This window comes from Parasteatoda tepidariorum, chromosome 11 (assembly GCF_982258835.1).
Source record: "Parasteatoda tepidariorum strain Cologne lab strain chromosome 11, Ptep-v5.0, whole genome shotgun sequence".
Lineage (NCBI taxonomy): Eukaryota > Metazoa > Arthropoda > Arachnida > Araneae > Theridiidae > Parasteatoda > Parasteatoda tepidariorum.
This window is the reverse complement of record NC_141765.1, coordinates 96,815,054-96,835,866: the sequence shown is the minus strand read 5'-3', so window position 1 is coordinate 96,835,866 and position 20,813 is coordinate 96,815,054. Positions and strand designations below refer to the sequence as shown.

The 20,813-nt window shown below is 25.8% G+C and overlaps 1 protein-coding gene across 10 annotated transcripts in view; it reads right to left on the bottom strand.

Moving 5' to 3' along the window:
* Window positions 1–20,813, bottom strand: part of LOC107440383 (uncharacterized) — a 106,310-nt gene that overhangs the window by 16,418 nt on the left and 69,079 nt on the right. For 3 of the 10 annotated variants that reach the window (XM_087154584.1, XM_087154591.1, XM_087154592.1), the window contains 6 exons: window positions 17,866–17,943; window positions 14,163–14,292; window positions 13,020–13,136; window positions 10,410–10,526; window positions 3,700–3,937; window positions 977–1,302 (listed from right to left, as the gene is read on the bottom strand). The exons of 1 other annotated variant lie outside the window; for it this stretch is intronic. In XM_087154584.1, coding sequence (XP_087010710.1) covers window positions 17,941–17,943 — 3 coding nt within the window. In that variant the 3' untranslated portion in view covers window positions 977–1,302; window positions 3,700–3,937; window positions 10,410–10,526; ... (1 more) ...; window positions 14,163–14,292; window positions 17,866–17,940. Of the gene's footprint in view, window positions 1–976; window positions 1,303–3,699; window positions 4,004–10,409; window positions 10,527–13,019; window positions 13,137–14,162; window positions 14,293–17,865; window positions 17,944–20,290; window positions 20,360–20,813 lie in introns of all 10 variants that reach the window. 6 more of the 10 variants (XM_087154588.1, XM_087154589.1, XM_087154583.1 and 3 more) reach the window with 5 other exon arrangements.

Genomic DNA, 20,813 nt, shown 5'->3' with positions numbered 1-20,813 from the left:
CTTAGCATCAAATCTTCAATACTTCAAAAGTACTTTTATATATAAATACCATATATGTTTAAGCATTTAAACATTAAGCATTAAATATAAAAAATCATATTTTCAGTCTAAATCAAAAGAGATTTTCAATAATAAAAAATCTGTCTAAATAACTTAAATAATAACTACTACATACAATAGAGAACGAAATTATCCGGGATGTTCGTAACCATCGCTATTCAGGATATCTGAATTTCCCGGTTTTCTGGATTGACCAAAAAGTGTCGTTAATCTATGTTTTATTGAACCCAAAGACAAGGAAAAAGTGTAACACATTTTGAAGTAAGAGAAAAAAAAGCTGTCCTTAATTTTTATTATTCATTTCTTTTTGTGATCAATTTTTAACTGTTTTATGTTTTTTTTTCTTCAATGGTGTGCAGTTAGACAGTCACAGTGAAAATGCAACACTTTTGATTTTAGAATCGGAGGAATAGTTTTAGAATAAGCATTCAAAATGACCTATGAATAATAAATAAATATCAGATATCATTCTCTAAAGCTTAGCCTTCAGTCTAAAAACCAGTAGTAAGCTGCAAGATTACTTATGACTACACCTAATGATTAAAATAAAGAAATCATTTGAATAATACAAAGGTAAAAATTTTTCGAAGAGGTAATTTACATTATTTAAATATTTTTCAAACATGACTCTAATGGTTTAAAGTCAAGTTTGAAAAATATTTAAATAATGTATATTAGTATTTTTTAAACATGACTTTAATGACTGCATGTAAGATTTCAGCCAGAATTTTATTTTAGAAGAGAAGTATATCTGATGAATTATGAGGAAAAAAACGTGGTTAATTCCTGGCATAAACAGTACTGTAGAATTACGGTATTTTGCCAGCATCATTATTTATGGAGGTACAACTTTTTATTTATTGGCAAAAGTTTAATTTTAAACTTTAAAAACTTTCTTTAAGCTTTAATAACCTACTTTTTTCTGTCAAACAGTCTTAGCCTTTTAATTTATTTAAAAAGCTATATTTTATTATAGTGTAACACCTTATCTGGACTTGATAACTGCCTGGATTCGGTGAGAAAGTTGGTTTGTCCAGAAGGTTTTGCACTTTCTTCATGGAGAGTTTCCACCAAATTTCAGGAGAGTTTCCACCAAAATTCATGGAGAGTTTCCACCATTGTTCAAAAAATGACTGAAGTTTTATACACCACTGCTTTTCGGCTTCAATTCGTTTATCTATGGTTTTAAATGTCCTTTGAATAGTTGCCTGCATCTTTAAAAACTTCACTTTCATTAAATATCTGAAAGTAAATAAGAAAGATCATGTGTTGATCAATTGGGTTACGTCAATTTCTTTTTAATCAGTTGTGTTGCTTTTAAAATTCTAATCAGTACTAAAAAGATATCATTCTGACTCTTTACTTCCTTTTTTAATTTCTACTATTAGTTCTCCCTATATCTTGTTCAAATTTTCAATCGTTAATGAAATACACTCAAGTTCAAATACCTTTTTTTAAACTTCTAGTGGATGACACTTGAAGTTAATACAGTTTTTTCAAATATTAATTCATTCATTAAATTTAATTAATTAATTTCAGTTTTATGCGTGAGAAAATTTTTTAATTATTTAAAAAAAGGCAACTAAAATAAAAAAATTTCTTTGTTGACCAAGTAGCAATTGACTTTGAAATTTTTTTTCTTCTTTATATTAAGTACTTGTTTTAGTGAAACCTATTCTTTATAGAGCTATTAATTTTTATATTGTTTCATTTTTATATTTCTGCAATAAATACATAATTTTTACATTTAAAATATTTTCATATTTATTATGAAATCATTTATTTTCAAGCTCATTACTTCTTTAATATTTTTTACACAATTTGTAGTCATTAATCAATATTTTATGTTTGCATCTATCATTGGCTTAGCACAGCCCTGTGCAAAACGATCAATCGAGGTTATGCCGCGTTTGCGTCGAAAAAATATTCCAAACAAGCATTCGAAATAATTTTTAAATACGAAAATAAACAAATATTTTTAAATATTCATAAAATGTGTCATGAGATCAATTAAGTATGCTTGCAATTCAAAAATTTATTAGGTTTGCGCAATGAAGTTTTGGTTTCAAAAGAAAATTATACTTTATTTAAGAAAAAATATTTTTTAGAAAAATAAAAAACATCCTGAAATATAAAATTTTTCCAATGTTACAAAAACTTTTCTTTTCTCAGATTTATTTAGCCCCATTGAAATTTAATTCAATGAGCCTGTGTAAACCTGAATTTTTCAAAAAACAATTTACTCAATGCAATGATAAACACCATGTTAAAATTTAAACAGATAGATTAATGATCATTCTGCAGGAAAAAGAAAGAAAAGACATCACCCTAAATAACTTCTGTTCTAATGATGGGATTTTTGGTACTAAAACAATCTTAGTGGTTCAATGAATTAATCTCAAATATGTTATTTAATTAGTACTAACTATTACTTTAGTAAAAGAATCAGACAACAAACTTTCTCTGAATAATAAGGTCTTTTTTTGACAGATTTGAACTTAGAGCAATAAAATCTAATGGCAGTTGAGAATCTAAAAATTAGTTTTATTAATTTCAGGACAAAGTTTGGACTTCTTCATGTTTACTTTACTTTCTTAGTTTTTGGTTATAAATCTAAAACTAATTACACAATTAAAAAAAAAACACTTCTACTTGCAAATGAAACTTATTTCCTAAAGAATAGTTTGAATAAAAGAATTATTTTTAATAATTATTATTTTATCTAAATAACAGTTGAAAAAAGTTTAAGTTGTAAGGCATAGATATTTTTTACATAATTTTAAACTGTTTTATATTAAATGCCGAAATACAAAATTTAAGAGCTATCAGCTAAATAGTTTTCTTAAGAACTATTCTACCAATTTTGAAATCATTTGTAACTTATATATAATTCATAGCTGTCAACATGCATAGGAATTTTACGAAATAATATACAATTCATGATAATTGATGCACAATGAACTAAATATTTTACACATAGGGAATTTTATAGTTATCTAAATAAATAAACTGCAATATTTTCCAGTTATGATTGACATTAAACATACCTGAAATGTCATGTATTATGTTTACTCATAATTTCGAATATTAATAGGTATTTAATTTATCAAAGATAGTTAAAAGATTTTTTTAATTAGTTTAAGAAGAGAGATTTGAATGAAAATAAATTGAACATTTTAGAACAAAAAGAGTTTTGAACCGATTTCTAGAAATGAGGTTCACTTCTTTATTTATTAGTAATATTTATTTAAATATTCAAGTAATTATCTGTACAAAAATTCTATTTCAATAGGGATTTTTTTAAGGAAACTTACTATATTTTAGGGAATTTTCTAAAATATACAAAAACCTGGAGAATTTTTATTAAACCTGTAGACCAGGAGAAGCTGGCAAAATCCAGTACAGTTGGCAGCTATGTATAATTAATTGAACATTTCAAAAATGTAAAATACTGAAAAAGATACCACTATAAAAGGCAGTCAAGTGTTAAAGTAATTGAAAAACAATCAGGTATATTTTGAAAAATAATAGGCATAATTGAAAAAATATAAGAATATGGTACATTTTGCAATTTAATTTTTAAAAAAAATGTATCTCTGAAGGAAATTATATAGAGTTTTTATCACTTAGACAACTTACTGTCTCCAAGCTTGCTAAATGATAACAGTTGATTTCTCAATAGACATTCCTTTGCTAGAATTATTTCTAAATGCTGGATGCAAACCCAGGATTTCTTACGTCATTAATCTCACTATTATTCTCATGCAGTCCTTTCAAACATCTTATGTCCTTGTTCTCATTTTCACTCTTCAGAAAAGAATATTTTTCTGAAATTTCTTTGTTTTCAGAACCAATCAGTCTGTTGAAAAGGGGAAGTCTGAAGAAAAAGCTGAGTAAATAGGCAGAATACAACAAAGACAAGCACTCATAGTTAATATCATACCTGCCAACATTGGAGAAATAAAATAATGGAGATTTTACTAGCGATATATTTTAGGCTACAAGTAAAGTTTTGAAACATCATGCAAGTCAAAAAGAGAAATTCAAAATTGGAAATAATATAAGCACTTACATTTAGGGAAGTAAAAACTATGTTTATAAATCTAAAGAAGATTTTTTAAAATTATTATTTATAATGGCTTAAACTATTTTTACATCGTTGTTAAATATCTGACCCAATTTTGGGTTCAAGGCTACTAATGTTGCACTCTGTAGACTTGTAGTTTTGAACCCAATCCAGAGTACAAGGTAACTCCTGGATCAATCAAGTATTGGGAGAAATTTGCCTTCAAGGCGGACTTTTTGATGGAACTTACCTGCATTTGCGTAACATAGAGAGGAAAATCACGAAAACGTCCCACGGTTAGCCCTGACCTTGAGGAGTACTTAAACTATTAACACTAAACATATTGCAGTACTGGCAATAGCACTATCAGTTGAGTATTTTTGCCATCAGCAGATATTTTATGGATTTTCTTTTAAAAATTTCAGCAACAAGTACAGAGAAATTTGAGAATACACAGGTAAACAGGAGATAGTCGTAAAATACAGGAGTCTTCCTTAAAAAACAAGAGATTTGGCGGGTGTGTAATATTATAAGAGTTAGCAAGCATGTTTGACTACTACACTACAACTTGATTCGAATTGCAATTTTAAATATTTTTAGTTGAAATTACTAAGAGTATTACATGAACATTCATTTATATACAGATATAATTTCTTTTTCTAATGATATTAATTATAAGGATCAGACCATAGCTAATGAAATTTAAAATAACTTTTATGTTTGGAAAAATGAGTACTTACATAATATTTACTCGTTTAATCACAAAACTAGGAATCTAGGAACATTCTTTCAAAATAGAAGAACATGGAAACATTTAGAGGAAACCAGTTCAATGTTACAAAAGTCGTATTTTAACGCAAAATGCAGATATTTTAAGTTAGCTTTGCCACTATCTTAAATTTACAGAAGAAGTCAGAGTAGTGCAAAACTTAAATTTTGCTATCTAGACAAAGGAGGTATTGTTTCTGATGAATCCATTCATGTTAAATCGAAGAAAAGAAATAGAATCCCAATCAATAAAACTAAAAGTTTAGAAGTTGATGTGGTATAATGAAAAAACAATGCAAATTTAGACTTATAAATATTTAAGCATCTGACATTGCTACCTGAGCAAGTGAGGTATTGTCTGGTATATTACATTTACTTTAAATTGAACATGATCAAAAGAAAATAAATAATTAAAATAGTTGTTCTAAATCCAAACCAAGTTGCTAGAGTTAGACCAAAATTTGAAGATATTCAAAAAGTCAATGATGAAATAAATAAAAAAAGAAAAAAATTCTCAAAAGAAACCCAAACAGTCCAAAATGTGTTCAGCAGTAGACAAGAGTTTTAAAGGCTTAAAGCTTCGATTTACACTTTTTAATGCATAGCAGTCTAGAGAAGTGGTTTTGAAAATCAAAAAAAAAAAAATCAAAAAAAAAAAAAAAAAAAAAAAACCTCAAATATAGATTTTAAAATTTAGAATAAAAATTACAATTTTACCTATTTGTGAGTTCAAAATTGCTATTTAAACACGTGAGATATTATATTCTGCATATTGTTTTATTCTGAATGTGATTAAAAAAAAAAAGAGCCAAGAATACAAAACTGGAAGTTTTACCTGTAAAAACTTCTAAATTAATATTTAAATAAAAAAATTCAGGTATTGCTATCAAATACGCTGTTGAATTCTGAATGCTTCATAGTGTGGAAGTTATAAGGGTTTTTATGTGCAAATAGGTTTAACTAATATTCAAACCTTTTATGCATGATAACCCTTATAACTACTAAATTGTTTATCCTATTCATTTAGGTTTTGATTCAATTCGATTTGGCATAAAAAAAATTATTAAGCCGTTCTTAATTTGCTACATAATGTTTAAGTTCCCTCCACACCTTCCAGCTTACATATTATGCAACTTTTTATGAATTATTAAGATAATATTTCTTTATAATAAAATTTTTTTTTTGATGTTTGGTTTATGCTACATTTTTTTCAGCAATCTTTACAGTACTGTGATCATTTTAAGTACTCAAAGAGCTTTTCTTTTGGGTTTTTTCAAACGCACAAATTTTTCAAAATTGTTATTATCATCATCATTAATTTTTCCCATATCTCGTGCCACTGTTAAGATAGGAACACAAATCTCCAGTTAGCATTTTAAGTAATATAATCATGTAGTACATAGCTATTTTACAATACATAGACACTATAACAGCTGCAGATACCTCTAAAAAGCTGCAGCTGTTTGAAAACAAAAGTTAAAAGAGTGCACAGGCACTTGAACTTTACTGAGCACCATGTATATATACTGTATTAAGTTATTGCTTTATATAGTAACTCCCCTGATTTTGATACACTTCAATTAAACATATGTAACATACATGAAAAAATAAAAATAACCAGTCATTTAAATGGTTTTATAATATTTGACATAAATCATTGCGGAATAAAAACTATCCACTTAAGTTAGTGCTTGAATACGGATATTTAAATTTAGAAGTGTAACAAAAAGTTTTTCTAATAAAAATGTAGGATTAGTTAATGTTCAAACAAACTTTAAGAGAAAAAAAAAGAAAAGAAAACTTGGTGGCTCTGCTCACAAATCCCTATTATTGCACCACATTCATTTCTTTTAAAGGTCATTCTTTTTTGTAAAATAAGCTTATTTTAAGAGTAAAATACACAGTTATTATAATTTTATATTAGAACATTTTCTTATTATTTTATTTAGAATAATATTAACGGTTATCTTGACTTGAAAATAATAGACTGCATCCGAGAAAAAATAAATTTAAACATAGGAAAACAGAATATGTGATACAATAGAGGCTTTGTAGTGGGCCAAGGACAAATTAAAGAAAAAATACGGAGATTTTTTGGAACAGCAGACAAATGGCAAACTAATTTTAAAAGAGACACACAGTAAACTAAAAAACATATAATTTGCTCGACTTAAATGAATTAAAGTTTTTCAAAAAAGAACAATAAAATACACTATTTCTAGATTCCAAATTATTTAAAAACAGAAAGTACACAGCAGTAGCTTTTATATTTCAACACACTTTATTAATGGAACATAGGAAAATTTTTAAACGCTTGAGATCAAATATGAACAACTGTATAATGAAAATATTAGAATAATCCAAGTTTTTATCAGATAAAAATAAAACATTTAATTTTTAAGCATTATATAATGCACATATGCAAACAATATTTTTGAGAGCAACTTATTTTAAATCATACAAATTGACTAACTTAAAATTTGCTCATTTTTTAATAAAATGATGTATTGTTAAATATCAAAACATTAGACTATTCTATTTTTTATAAAATTTATTCAAGTAAATAGAAGTAATTATTTTAGTGGTAGTTAATAGAAGTAGTTATTTTAATACAAAAGTAAAAAGAAGTAATTATTTTAATAGTGGCTCAAGCCTGAGCAGAACATTGGGGGGGGGGGCAACCTAAAGGGTATAGTTAAAAAAAAATTTATTCAACATTTTCATAAATTTAAGTTTCAATCTCATGTTTTTCTAAAGCAAACTATATAAGACTATTAAACAAAAGCTTACAAGAATGTGATGATGCAAATTTTAATTGAATAAATGGTTTTCATGAATAAAATCTTTTTTTATATACGTATGACATACATTTTGTAGGATGGATAATAAGAAAAGAAAGTTATTTTGATATTTGACGCATTACTTAGTTACTATATTAAATTTAACTAATTTTATTTGCAATTAAAGCATTTTAATTCTTTTTTTTGTACCAAGAAATTTAGGATATCAAAATTGTACTATGTTGAAAGAAATTAAGCAGAATTTGAAATTAAGATTCTAATTAGTCCATTTTTCAAGTACCGAGAGAATATTACTTAAGATTTTAGGAGACAAATAATATTTTAATTCCTTAGCTTTAATTAAAATTTTTCAAATAAAGATTTAAGCACTAGCAAGCTTATCAATAATTACAATCACAGTAAATAAATAAATAGTCAAAATGATTTCAAGGCAATAGAATAAAAAATAATTCAATATTTATACTAAACTAAGATTTGAAGTTTCCCCGTAATTTGGCTTTTACAAACACATTTATTTAAACGTAGTAGATAAAACGTGCGTAGCCAGATTTTTCAACAAAAAACAAGCACCTTTTAAGTACTTTTCAAGCGCTCAAAAAATATCTTTAATCACTTTCTATAAAAAGATCACAATTATGATTTGTGCAGTAATAAAAATTATTTTTTTCTATTTTTAAAGCTCTTAATATATAAACAAAAAATCAATACAATTAATAAAAAAATTAAAAACTTTATATAATCATGATAAAATAATTAGTATCTGATAAATATTGCAGAGAAAATTGTGAAAATCATGCATTTTTGTAGTTTATCACAACAATCGATAGGGCAAAGAAAAAATCTTTCTTTAAAAGAAAGAACATTAAGCACCTTTTACAAACCCTGAATAAAAAAAGCACTTTTAAAGGCATTTAAAAACTGTAAATTAAAAATAAGCACCTTTAAGCACTTTTTAAAAATGCTATGTACCCTGTCTTAGGTTACAAATAACATTTCTCACTAAAGAATATTAAAGTTTAATTGCAGTATCATTTCTTTTATGGTATATAAGTTTCACTTGATCTTAAAAACTCTATGTGTTACTTTATTGAGGGTAATTCCTGTCCCTCCAGCTTTCTTTCAGTAAATTGCAAGTGAGTAAAAAAAAATTAATTTGTACAAACTATAATGACTTATTTTTATACACTATATCAAGAGTTTAATCTTAAAAAAAAATTGCTTTACAACTAATAGGAAAAACTATTGTTTTTTAATTACTGTGTCAACCTAAAATATACTTAAAAGGGAAATTTATTACTGAATAAGGGATTTTAATTTTTTAATTATTTAAAAAACTTTTAATGTGTTTAATATGTTTTAATTTAATAATGTAATTACATATGTTGTTTATATTTTGTCAGATTTCAAACAACATTAAAATAAGAATGATATAGTTTAACAATAAGAACATAGTCAGTAAATATAATACAAAATTTTAAAATAAAAAGAACAAGTTAAAATAATTTATCTAAACATGTTTAAATAACTTATGAATACAGATAGTTTTGATTTAAAACAAAATTTGTTAAAAAAAAATGATGAGCTGAAAAACTTAATGTATTTTTGTTTTCATAATTTTAATCTGAAGTTTGCTTAACATATTCTTTTTCTTTCTTTTTGCACCAAAAGAATTTAGAATATTTTAATTATTAATATTTTATTATTATATACATAATAAAAAAATATTTGGTTCCTTTAAAAAAAGGAAAAAAACTTTATACACAAAGCTAAAGTTAGCAATTTCAATTTTAGTTACTTGTTGATGCTTGTTAACTGTAGAGTAAACTGTCGATTAACCACAGAATTGAGTGGCCCACAAAGTGCGGATCAGCAAACTCGTGCATAATACACAAAACACTTAAAAATGACACACATCATCAATTTCTTTTTAACATAAAAAATAAGTCATTAAAGGTTTACTGGTTGCATAGGCATAAAATATACTAAAATTAAAAAACTACTTTTCAATGAAATATCAATTAAAATATTTTCTATGTTATTTTAAAATATTATTTATTTATAAGAAAAAAGGTAATTACTTTCTTAATGTGTTTTCAAAGTATTTATGTGAGGAAACAGTAATTACATTTTCCAAAGAAATGGCAATTTAAAACTGTAACTAAATTCTTGTTTTAAAAGTTTCTACATTGCTAGACATTGATTTGTATAATTTAATCTATAATTTTAATATAAAAAATATGAACATTAAGTTAATTATGAGCTGAATTCCTAATTGACTGAGAATGACTTTTAGATTCAGATAATGTTCATTAAAATGTTAAGGAAGAACCCAAAATAATTTGTAAAATATTAAAACATTTGCAGAAGTAAACTAGCACAAAATTGTGTGCTTTAATGATTAATTGATTCTATATAATCAATTGAAAAATTGTTTTGTACCAGATTATAGTGAATATTGAGCATGTTATTAAGGGGAACTGAATAAAGTTCAGCAACAAGTAAATGGTATATGAAGCTTTTGTATGTAATAATACAGTAGTACAATTTTACAAAAGTAATTGAATGGATTTTGAAAAGAAAATTATTGAAGTGTACTTAAAAAGGAGGTTACTCAAGTTAATCTGTACATCACCTAGGTTATCTGTGGAACAATTGATTTCTAAAGTGTATATGTAATACAGAAATTTACAAATTTCATATTATTTAGAACTTACTGCAGAGGTATTCAAAGCATTTTTCATTCTCTCCCAGGTTGTTTCATGATTACTCAAGTTGATCAAGGTTTTCCAGCAGTTGAATTATTGCAAGAAGAAACACAGTGAAGATGAAACCTACAAGTAATTAATATTATAATAAGTAACACAAATATAACACAATTAAAAAATGTCATTATTTGCAGCGTTCACATCCCTCTCTAAAATGTATTTAAGACATATAAAAAAAATTAAAAAAAACCTTTTCAAATGTTTTTTCTTTTTTTTAATAAGAGTCTAAAAACCTACCAGTTATTTAAAATTTAACTAAAATTTACCGTAAACCTGGAGAATAAGAAACTTTAGATAAATGTAAAACTTTACAGCTGTATAGGAGAAATTTTTTTCTTCTTCAAATATTGAAGTGTTGTCAATATAAAAAGAACATTCTTAGTGAAGAGAAAAAAAGAATATCGAATCTAAAAACATTCTGTAATTCTGAGTTCGATTCTGTAATGTTCTTATTTTAAGAATCTTGTGAAAATTACTTATATAAAAAATAACTGTTCTTTATGAATTAAAATACCATATTTTTTTTAAAAAATAAATTAGGAAGAATATATAGAATATATTTCGAATTAAGAAATATCAAATTAATAACCACTTTAGAACCTAAAGGAAAAATAAAAGTATTCAAAAACGCATGTCAGCAATTCCAGCTTCTAAGTTAATTCTTGTTAAATAATTTTAGAAACAAGTTAGAAAAATATTCCACTTGGTTCAAAGATTGATTATAAACAAATTATTGCAAAACAATGGAAATGTACAAGAATCAAACAAATAAGTTTACCTAAAATAAAAAATAAAAATTTTCAACATCTACAAAATAAATGAATTTTCAAAATAAAATTAAAAGCTTTTATTTACACAAGCCGTAAGAAATTAAAAAAAAGAAATCTAAATAATAAAAGAAAACAAAAAAAAAGTAATGCAAATATAGTAGTATTAAATTATTTATCCAGAAGTATTAAGACAAAAGAAATATTTAAAAAATAAAACAGCCAAAATCTAAACATATTTAAATTAGACAATATATATATATTTATAATAAAAACCCTTCTTAAATTTGCAAAAAACTATGATGGTTCAAGAATATATTTTTAAGAAAAATTAAAAATTACACAGTTTGCAAGCAGTTTTTCAGACCATTTTACAAAATACTGAAGAAAATTAATCAAGTTACTTTAGAAATATGAGCATATATCTCATGCAGAAATAATTTATTTTGTACTCTAATTATTTAAATCACTAAAATTATTAATTCAGTTTTTATAATTAGAGTGGGATGTATATATTCAATTGTATAAAATTGTATTATTATGTAAATTGTATTATTATTTTAAATTTATCAACATTGAAATGGATAAAACAAAACTGAATGAGTTTCTTATATACATAATTTTTTTAATAACTTTCATTAATTTAAAAATTAATTTCTTTTTTATTACATATTTTATTATGCTTAATCCATTTTTTCATTAGTAAATATTTCTAATAAAAATATTTAAAAAAAATAGTAAAAAATAGTAACTTTTTAAATAATGTATAAATTTTCACACTTAAAATAATACAAAATGCAACAAGAATATTTCATTACACATGCTTTTAATTCATAACTAATAAACAGAGGGAAATCAACATGTGATTCACATAGATGTGTTTTTTTAAAGTTAATTAATTGTATTTCAGAAAAGTTCATTAGTTTTCTTTTTTTTAATTATATTATCATTGAAAAAGTGACTGAGTACTTTGAAACATTTCGAAAATGCATTTTTGAAATTACAAAATATTTACAATTGTGAATTTAGATATTTTTTGCCAATAGTGATATCTCTAAATATCTTCAATGAAATCGAATATATATAGAGATAATGATATATAGATTTGTTTAAAAATGTTTCTTGTGTTTTGAAAAATCAATTTATATCTTTTCACACAAAATATCTATATATAAGTATAATTTAAGGAGTTTACTTCTGCTGGTTTTATCACTTTTTTTTACAAAATTTAAAAAAAACGTTTTCACAAGGCACAATACATGAAATAAAAGGAAACATTTAGGAGTAACTAGGGGATTTACCTTGTTATTTCAAAGTAAACCAAAAATGAGTTTAAAATCCAGACAAAATTGAAATTCTAACAGAACTAAGATTTTATATGCACTACATACATGCAGACAATTTTTTCTTAGAAAGAAAAAAAAAATTTGCTTAGTCTAATAAAGTGGTATTTTAAATCTGTTGCTTCAAAAATGTATCTGAATGCTTGATTAAATAAAAATCACAGTTAAAACCTTTACTAAAACTTAACTGAATGAAAATGTAACGTAGAATTTGTATTAATATATAAAATAAAAATAAAAGTTGCAAAAATGTAAAAGTTTTTGATATTGTTAAAAAAAATTCACAAATTTGTAAGACTTGAATATTTCCTATGAGCAAAAAAGATTTCCCCAAAAGTTAGGAATCCTCCAATCTTTTCTCATGAAAGCTGGCAGCTATGCAGTTAATTTTTTTTTTTTTCATTTTTTACCAGGAGTTATTACAAAACATACAATGACTATTACCATACCTACATACATGGATATCAGAATAGGATTTCTGTTTTTTCCATTCAGCCATTCTTTAGCTCTAAGTGATGGAGTAGGTGCAGCAGTGTCAAGAACAAATCTTCTTGAAATTGCTCAGGCTAATTAAAATTAAGTTTTGAATACAATATATAAAACTTATACTTTTAAATATAATATATAAAGTAAATATATAAAACCAGTTACGATATATTTTTGATGCTTAATGAATAAAATCAAGAAATACCATCAAGACAAGCGACAATTACTATAAGACATCATGACATGAATACATTGCCAGGCAAAAGGTAAAACAGTAACTAGAATCAAAAAAGGAATTCTCTGTTCTAAAGTAGAACTTAAGAGAATTTCCAAGGGTAGTTACGAAGTTAGTTGTAAATATGTTGACTACAATATCTGTTATTCTTTTGTGTTTATCATATCCCACATGAACGAAAAAGGTATAAATATCAAAGTTCTGTCATATGAAAAAAAGGAAATACTGTCAAACCTCATTAATCCGAAATCACTTAGGGTGAAATATCGCTTTACATGAAATATATGTTTGGTCCCATGAGTCAGCAATAAATTATTGAATAATTTTACAGAATATTTGACATGAAAATTTCTTTCTGAATATTGCTTTACATGAAAGGTCACAACACTGATAAGAAGCATGTGCATAATGCGCCAATTATTCCTTTTGAGGAATGCTATTTCCATTATCCACATTTGTTAGGAGTAGTAGATGGGCAAATAAGTAAAATAGTTAAATACAGTTATTAAAATTTTTAAGCTTATTTTAAATTGTACATAAGCGTACTTAAATTAAAATGTAGCGTATTTAAATTGTACATTTTAATTGGCACATAAGCGTAGTGCATGATATGTATTAATAGTACATAATAAATTGTTTTCATAATGTATGGGATAAGATGAACTTCGGTTAACATAAATAATTATGATAGTCCCGCCAATTTTGCGTTAACGAGGTTCGGAAGGAAATTTCGAGGGAGGAAATTCGAATTTGGAAGAGGAATTTTTATTTGGTACGAATGTTTAAAATTATTAAATGTTTTCTTTAAAGAAACAAAAGCATTCTTAGTAGTTAACGTGATATTTTACTAAAGGTATTTCAGCACTTCTACCTAAGCACTACAGCATGTTGTACATCAACCCTTCATTTTCTTCATCTGACATCAATCGAACACCATGAATCTCCATCTGTGATAGATCTGGCTATCTTGTGGGTAACCTTCGTTTCCTTTAACTGTTTTCCTAAGTAGTTGAGGAAATTTGTTTTAGTGAAGTGATCGACCGTGTGGAAAAAAAAAAGTAATAGATAGGAACCAGGGTGGCCACTCAAATCAGATTTTAAATTTCCCTGATTTTTCCACGTTTTCCAGGTAAAAATCTTAAAATTTCCAATTAATAGTTATATAATGTTGTTTTGAATTAGCATCATTATTTTAAGAGATTCAGTATACAAAAATAAATGTTACAAATGTGAAATTGTCTAATTTTTTGTTCTATACACTATAGGAAAAAAAAGGATAAAATTCCTAAATTTTATACTTTTTTGATTTTTTTTTTACTTGAAATTCAGACATTTAGAGAATTCCAATCTAAACACACAGTTTTTTAGATTAGCGTTTAGCATAGTTAATTGCTTTTGTGTTTCAACAATTAGAATCTTGTACAGCACACAACTAAAACACTAAGTTTCATTCTCCTTCCTACGACTAAACACATATGAATAAAAAAAAAAAATATTTTATGTTTATACATCATTTAATATGTTTCCTATATATTACTTAGTCAGTATCAGCTTTTTATGGCAAAAGGAGAGATAGTTTTGGAAATATCATCTCTGGAATACAAGCAACATTTACGAACTTTCGATATTGTGATAACTGTACAATTCGAATTTTGAATCAAAAATCAAAAGTTCTAAAAATTTTATTGATTATTTTATTTTATTTATTAATTTTATTTTATTTAAAATACTATTTGTTCTAAAAAGAACCTTTTTTTAAAAATTAAAATATGTAATAAAAGGTTAAAATGAAATAGAAAAAATTAGCATTAATGCAACAATTGTAACAATTTGTCGACAAACATTGCTGTTAGTGATTGTAAAAAAAATGTGAGATTGGTTGGTTTGCTGAGAAAAAATAATTTATAGATTTCGTTGAATGGGAGTACAAAAGATTTCAGAAAAAGAGTGCAATATAAAATCTATTATTATTAAATTATAACCAACTAATTTTTGGAGAATTTCATTTAAAAATACAAAAACATTTTGACTCATTTTGTCAAAATAGAAAAAAATTACCACCAAAGCATCGGAACAAACTTGAGCCATAAATGGATTCAGCCCACAGACAGAATTTAAAAACAGCAGCAAATATCTTAGCCCCTTCTTGCACATCCAGCACAATCTTTGCTTTTCTTAAATTGCACAGTCCCATAGTCTCCATAGAAATCAAAGGTTTCTACATTTGTTTAGCAGCCATGGGAGAATTTTATGTGGCATTCTAGTTTAACAGGGATATAATGGAGCAAATTTTGATGCAAGCTAAGTGGATGACATTTTAACTGTTTGGAGATATATTTCCATCTAAAAAATGTGGGTATAATGGATGAAATAATTTAAATTAAGAAAATTAGTAAATAATTTAAATTAGTGAAATTAAAAAATATCTAAGAAAAAATTTCCAGCTCTTCTTTAAACTTCCCTGATTTTTCCAGGTTTTTATCCAAATTTCCTTGATTTTTTCCAGTATAAAAAAATTCCCTGATAATTCCAGGTTTTCCAGGTGGGTGGCCACCCTGAACACTATAGTTAACACTAAGTTCTTACAGTCTCAATTATCAACATATCAATGTAGTTAGTTACATTTCTTTTTATTAAATTATTTATACATTTCTTCTTTCAAATTATTTATAACAGCAGATTCAAAAAATTCTTTTTCTTCTATTTATGATAAGATCCTCTATTTATGATAGGTCCTCTATTTATGATAAGATCCTCTATTATGATTATATACCAATGCATAGTATCGCATTTAATAAAAATAGTGATTTTGAAAATTCTTGAATCTAACAGAATAAAAGTACAAAAGATATTAAATTATATTGACATAAATGAACACTACTATGTTAAACATTATTAAGCGTATATATAAGTAACCAAAAAAATTAAAATACCTATATTTCACTAGCCCTTTATTTTTTTCCATAAAATTCTTTTATGTATTCTTCGGGGATAACAATCCAAGAAAAAATTTATCTATATTAACACCACAACTGATTTTTTTAAAGAAAATAATAGCAAGAATAAATTAGAACAGCTAAAAATGCCTTATCCTTATTAGTATAGATAAAAAAAAAAAGAAAAATAAAGCTTAAAATTTTATAAAAGGCTTTTCATTCTTTCTAATTGAAAATATTTTAAAGTTATTTGAAAAAATTAAATAAGTGAAATTTTCACTGAATATGGAGACCAAAGTTTCTCTTTTAAAAATTTATGTAAGATCCATTTTAAATCTTAAAATTAAAGTTTATTTTCTGATTTGAACAGGAAATCTGACTTAGAAAGTACACTTTTATTTATTAACAATACTCCTAATTAGTAATAATATAACAACAGAACAAAGTTTAAAGTTAATGAATACATTTTTAAAATAGTTTATGCATTTCGATTGAAAATAAAAAAAACTAAAACATTTTTTGAATAAAAAAAAATTTAAATTCCAAATAAAATTTTATGCTGTTGTAGTTCATTTACGTTGCACTAGAGCTGCACAATGGGCTATTGGCGACGGTGTGGGAAACATCCCTGAGGATGATCCGAAGACATGTCATCACAATTTTGATCCTCTGCAGAGCGGACGACACCCCTGCTTCGGTAGCCCGACGATCTGCACGCGAAGTTGAGCATTTTACGGTAGAGCAGTAACGAGGACCAATACAGCACCCCGTCGGTCCCTATGCAGAATGATCCAAGTGGTCACCCACCCACACTCTGACCAATGACCATAGCCAGTGATGCTTGACTTCGGTGATCTGCTGGGTTTTAACAATCAGTCCACTGTGGGACTGAAATTTGATGCACATTTGCTTTAATTTATATACTTTAAATAACTAAATAAAAAACAATCATTTTTCTGATTGATTGAAAAATTGGAAAGAGTCGCATCAAAACTGGGACTTAACGGCTACAAGACATATATTCTTACCACCATTTAATGTAAATAAGAATACATCGAAGTTGCTTAAAACTTAAACTCTCAAATAAAAAATTTATCTTAAAAAAAAAAAAAAAAACAAATATCGATACTTGGCGAAAGAGTAATCTGAAAAAGAAACATAGATGATTTGCAAATATTGGTTTCTTTCTTTATAACACTTTGTCAAGATAATATTTATTAGATAATTAAATTATAATTTGAAGTGAAATTTTGTTTTTAAAAAAAGTTTTTTCCCCCTAAGTGGCTAATTTCATTTCAGTGAAAATAGGTAGCCATGTAACTTAATTTATGAAAGTACACTAAAATATTAATACCTTTAACACAAGTTTTCTTTACAAATTTGCAACCAAGCAGTTTTTTTGTTGAATAATAAAGTAATATCCAGAAAAATGAAGAACATGTTGCACAAGGAAATAACTAAGTCTAATCTTAAAATAAAAACACATCGGGATGTATAAAAAGATGGATATAATAGCTTCAACTTTTGCAAAGCTTACAAACAATTTAAAAAAATTGTTTCAAATTAAAAACCTGGTTTATTCATTTTTGATTTAAAAAAGTTGAATTTAAATTAAAAACTAATAAAGAGAACACTTACTTGTCAAATTCATTTTCACACCAGTCAGGCTCTCTAAGTTTTTGTTCATGCCACTGATAAAAAACCATATCTAAATCACTGCCAAGAAAAAGATAAGAGAATAAAACAACTCATTTCATTTATTATTACTTTGAAGAAATATTTTAGCTTAAAAGACAAATATTTCCAATTGCTGCAAAAAGACTAAAAAATCTGATAGAACGAAATAAAAACAATATTATTTTTAAAAATTAAATACAATAATTTTTTAAGGACTACAAGTTGCACTACTCTGGTACAAAGTTTTCTTTTTAATAGAATTGATGGTAATGCAAAAAAATATTTACATACCTAGACATATATTTCTATCTAAATGAAAATTTTTTCAAAATTAAAATTTTATTAAAAAATTAAATTTTTTTTCAAACCTAGGAAATGCAGGGCAATATAATTTCTAATTCTTGATGCCCATATGCATAAAATATTCAGGAGTTGTTAGATGGTATAGGGCAAAATTAGAAAACTATGGCAACAGCCAGTTGTAGCATTTTTAACAGTAGAAACTTTTTAAAAAATAGAAAATTTCGAATAGTTAAAAATTGTCAATAAATAATAATATCAGGCATTTCTTTTAAAGCATCTCTCAAAATATGGTAAATATTACAATTGTAAAATGAAGAAAATTTCCTAAGTGTTATGAATATTCATATTAATTCCATATTTACATAAAAAAAACAAAGCCAATAATAAAGTGCACATGTTTCACATTTTTAACAAAAGGTGGCGACTGGCAAACAAGTTTTTAATCACTATTTGTAACAGTCAGCCACCCCGTGGCAATCGATTTTGATGTAAGCCCTAACTCATAACCAAAGATTAAATGTTATTGGCTTTATAGCTGTTAAATTTTGATTAATAAAAAAATTTGAATGAGAGATGGCATCGATTGAGAACATAGTGAATATTTTATCTTGCATTATAACCACGTTGAACACTGGACCCAACTTTGGGTTTACAATTACCAATGTTCAACTTCGTAGCCTTGTAATTTTGATCCCAATTCAGAAGAAAAGGGATCTCCTGGATCAAGTATTGGGAGAAAATTACGTGGAGGACTTTTTTTGATGTAATTAACCTGAATTTGAATTACATAAAGAGAAAAACCACAAAATCTCCCACGGTTAGCCTGACAGCAAAGGGACTATAACCCATGATCCATCTATTACTGAGGATATTTTACATCAGCACTGTGGTCGGTGTTAGCCGGGTGTAGAATTTGCATTGACCAGCCATTACTGGGATTCAAACCCGGTTCATCCCTGAGCCACTGCGGCTATCTTGAGGGGCACACTTTAGATATTCTAAACAATAAGCACTGAAAATATTTTAAATTACAATATCAAACACCAAAGGCTACATTAAACATTTCTCTATGAAATACAATGATCTTTGTATCATCGTTATATCATAAGATATTTAAGGTGAATACTTTTTGTGCTCCGTACTTGAGATTTATTTTATTTCAGAGTATTAATTTTGCCTTTTCTTAAACTTTAAGTTGCCTACATTCTCTCAAGAAATAAATTGTTTCTACATTTTTTATCAATGTAAAGCAGGAAAAAATATGTAACGATTTGATTGGAATAATGATGCTTAGAGGCTCAAAATGAGAGTAACCAGTAAAACAAAAAATAATAGAGGAATATTTAATGCAAAATTTGGTTAAACATTTTTAGTCATTTACATTTTTGCAGTAAATAAAAATAATTTAACATGTTCCTCTATTCTCGAAAGGAATAAATGTTCATAATTCAGCTACTGTGAATATAGCTAAATCCTACAAGGGATTGGCAAGTGAAGAGAACAAATTCTTTTTAATTACTTCTTACGCTATTTTCATAGCAGTCGTATAACTAACAATAACACTGAATTAACAATTAGACCCAAAAGTATATATCAATATTAACTTTCGACAATGTGTCTTTCAGTAGAAAAGGGCTAAATTTTATTGATAAGAACAATCAAACAATTCAAATTTAAAAGTCAGACTAGAAAAGTTATATAATTCAACTTTGTAGTGCTAATTAAAAGATTTTTTTAAGAATTTTAAATCCTTAGTTTATTTAATTTTAAAATATTGACATTGATTATTCTTGTATTAGGCTCTAGATATGATAACATATTATAACATCAGTACAAATATTAGTATAAAAAAGCAGAAATAATTTGTTGAGTAACATAAACAAGTGTTTAATTGCCTTTAAGCCACAGAGAGAAAAAATGCTAAATGAAAAGAATAAAATTTTATTTTAATAAAACATGAAATGACACTTTAAAATTTTTGAAACTCATTATAACTTCTTTAGAAATACATAAATTAAGAGACAAAACATTATGAGAAAAAAGTTTAAGAATAAATGTAGAAACAAAAGAAAACTAATGCTACCTTATAAGTAGTTAGCCAACATAATTTAGAAGCTTCAAATGACATAGTTGCTTCTGTTTCAGATTAAGTCTGGAAATTAATAAGAGATATTTATTATTTTGCTACAAACTGATTATGTGTGGACCCTGTTGTAAAAAGTAATAATAGTTTAGAGGTAAAGCAGATTTATATTTCCTAAGATATATATTTATTGCAACATATTTCTGCAAGGAAAACTTAATTGTTTAGAAATTGCAGAACATTACTTGAGCAAAATGGATTAATCACTTTTTAACCTATAAGGTCATCATATAATCAATTTATGTTATTTTATAGTAATTCTTAAAAATGTGCGCAAACAATGTTTTACTATAATTACTTCTACACCTTCTGAATAATATAACTTAACATATTTTTTTTAATATTGTTTTCATTAAAATGGTTAGAAAATTGTATGGATTTCAAAAATATGAGGACATTCATATTCAATGCCAAGATCAAAGAAAAGCCATGATCTCCAATGAATCTGTAGCTGAAAAATTTA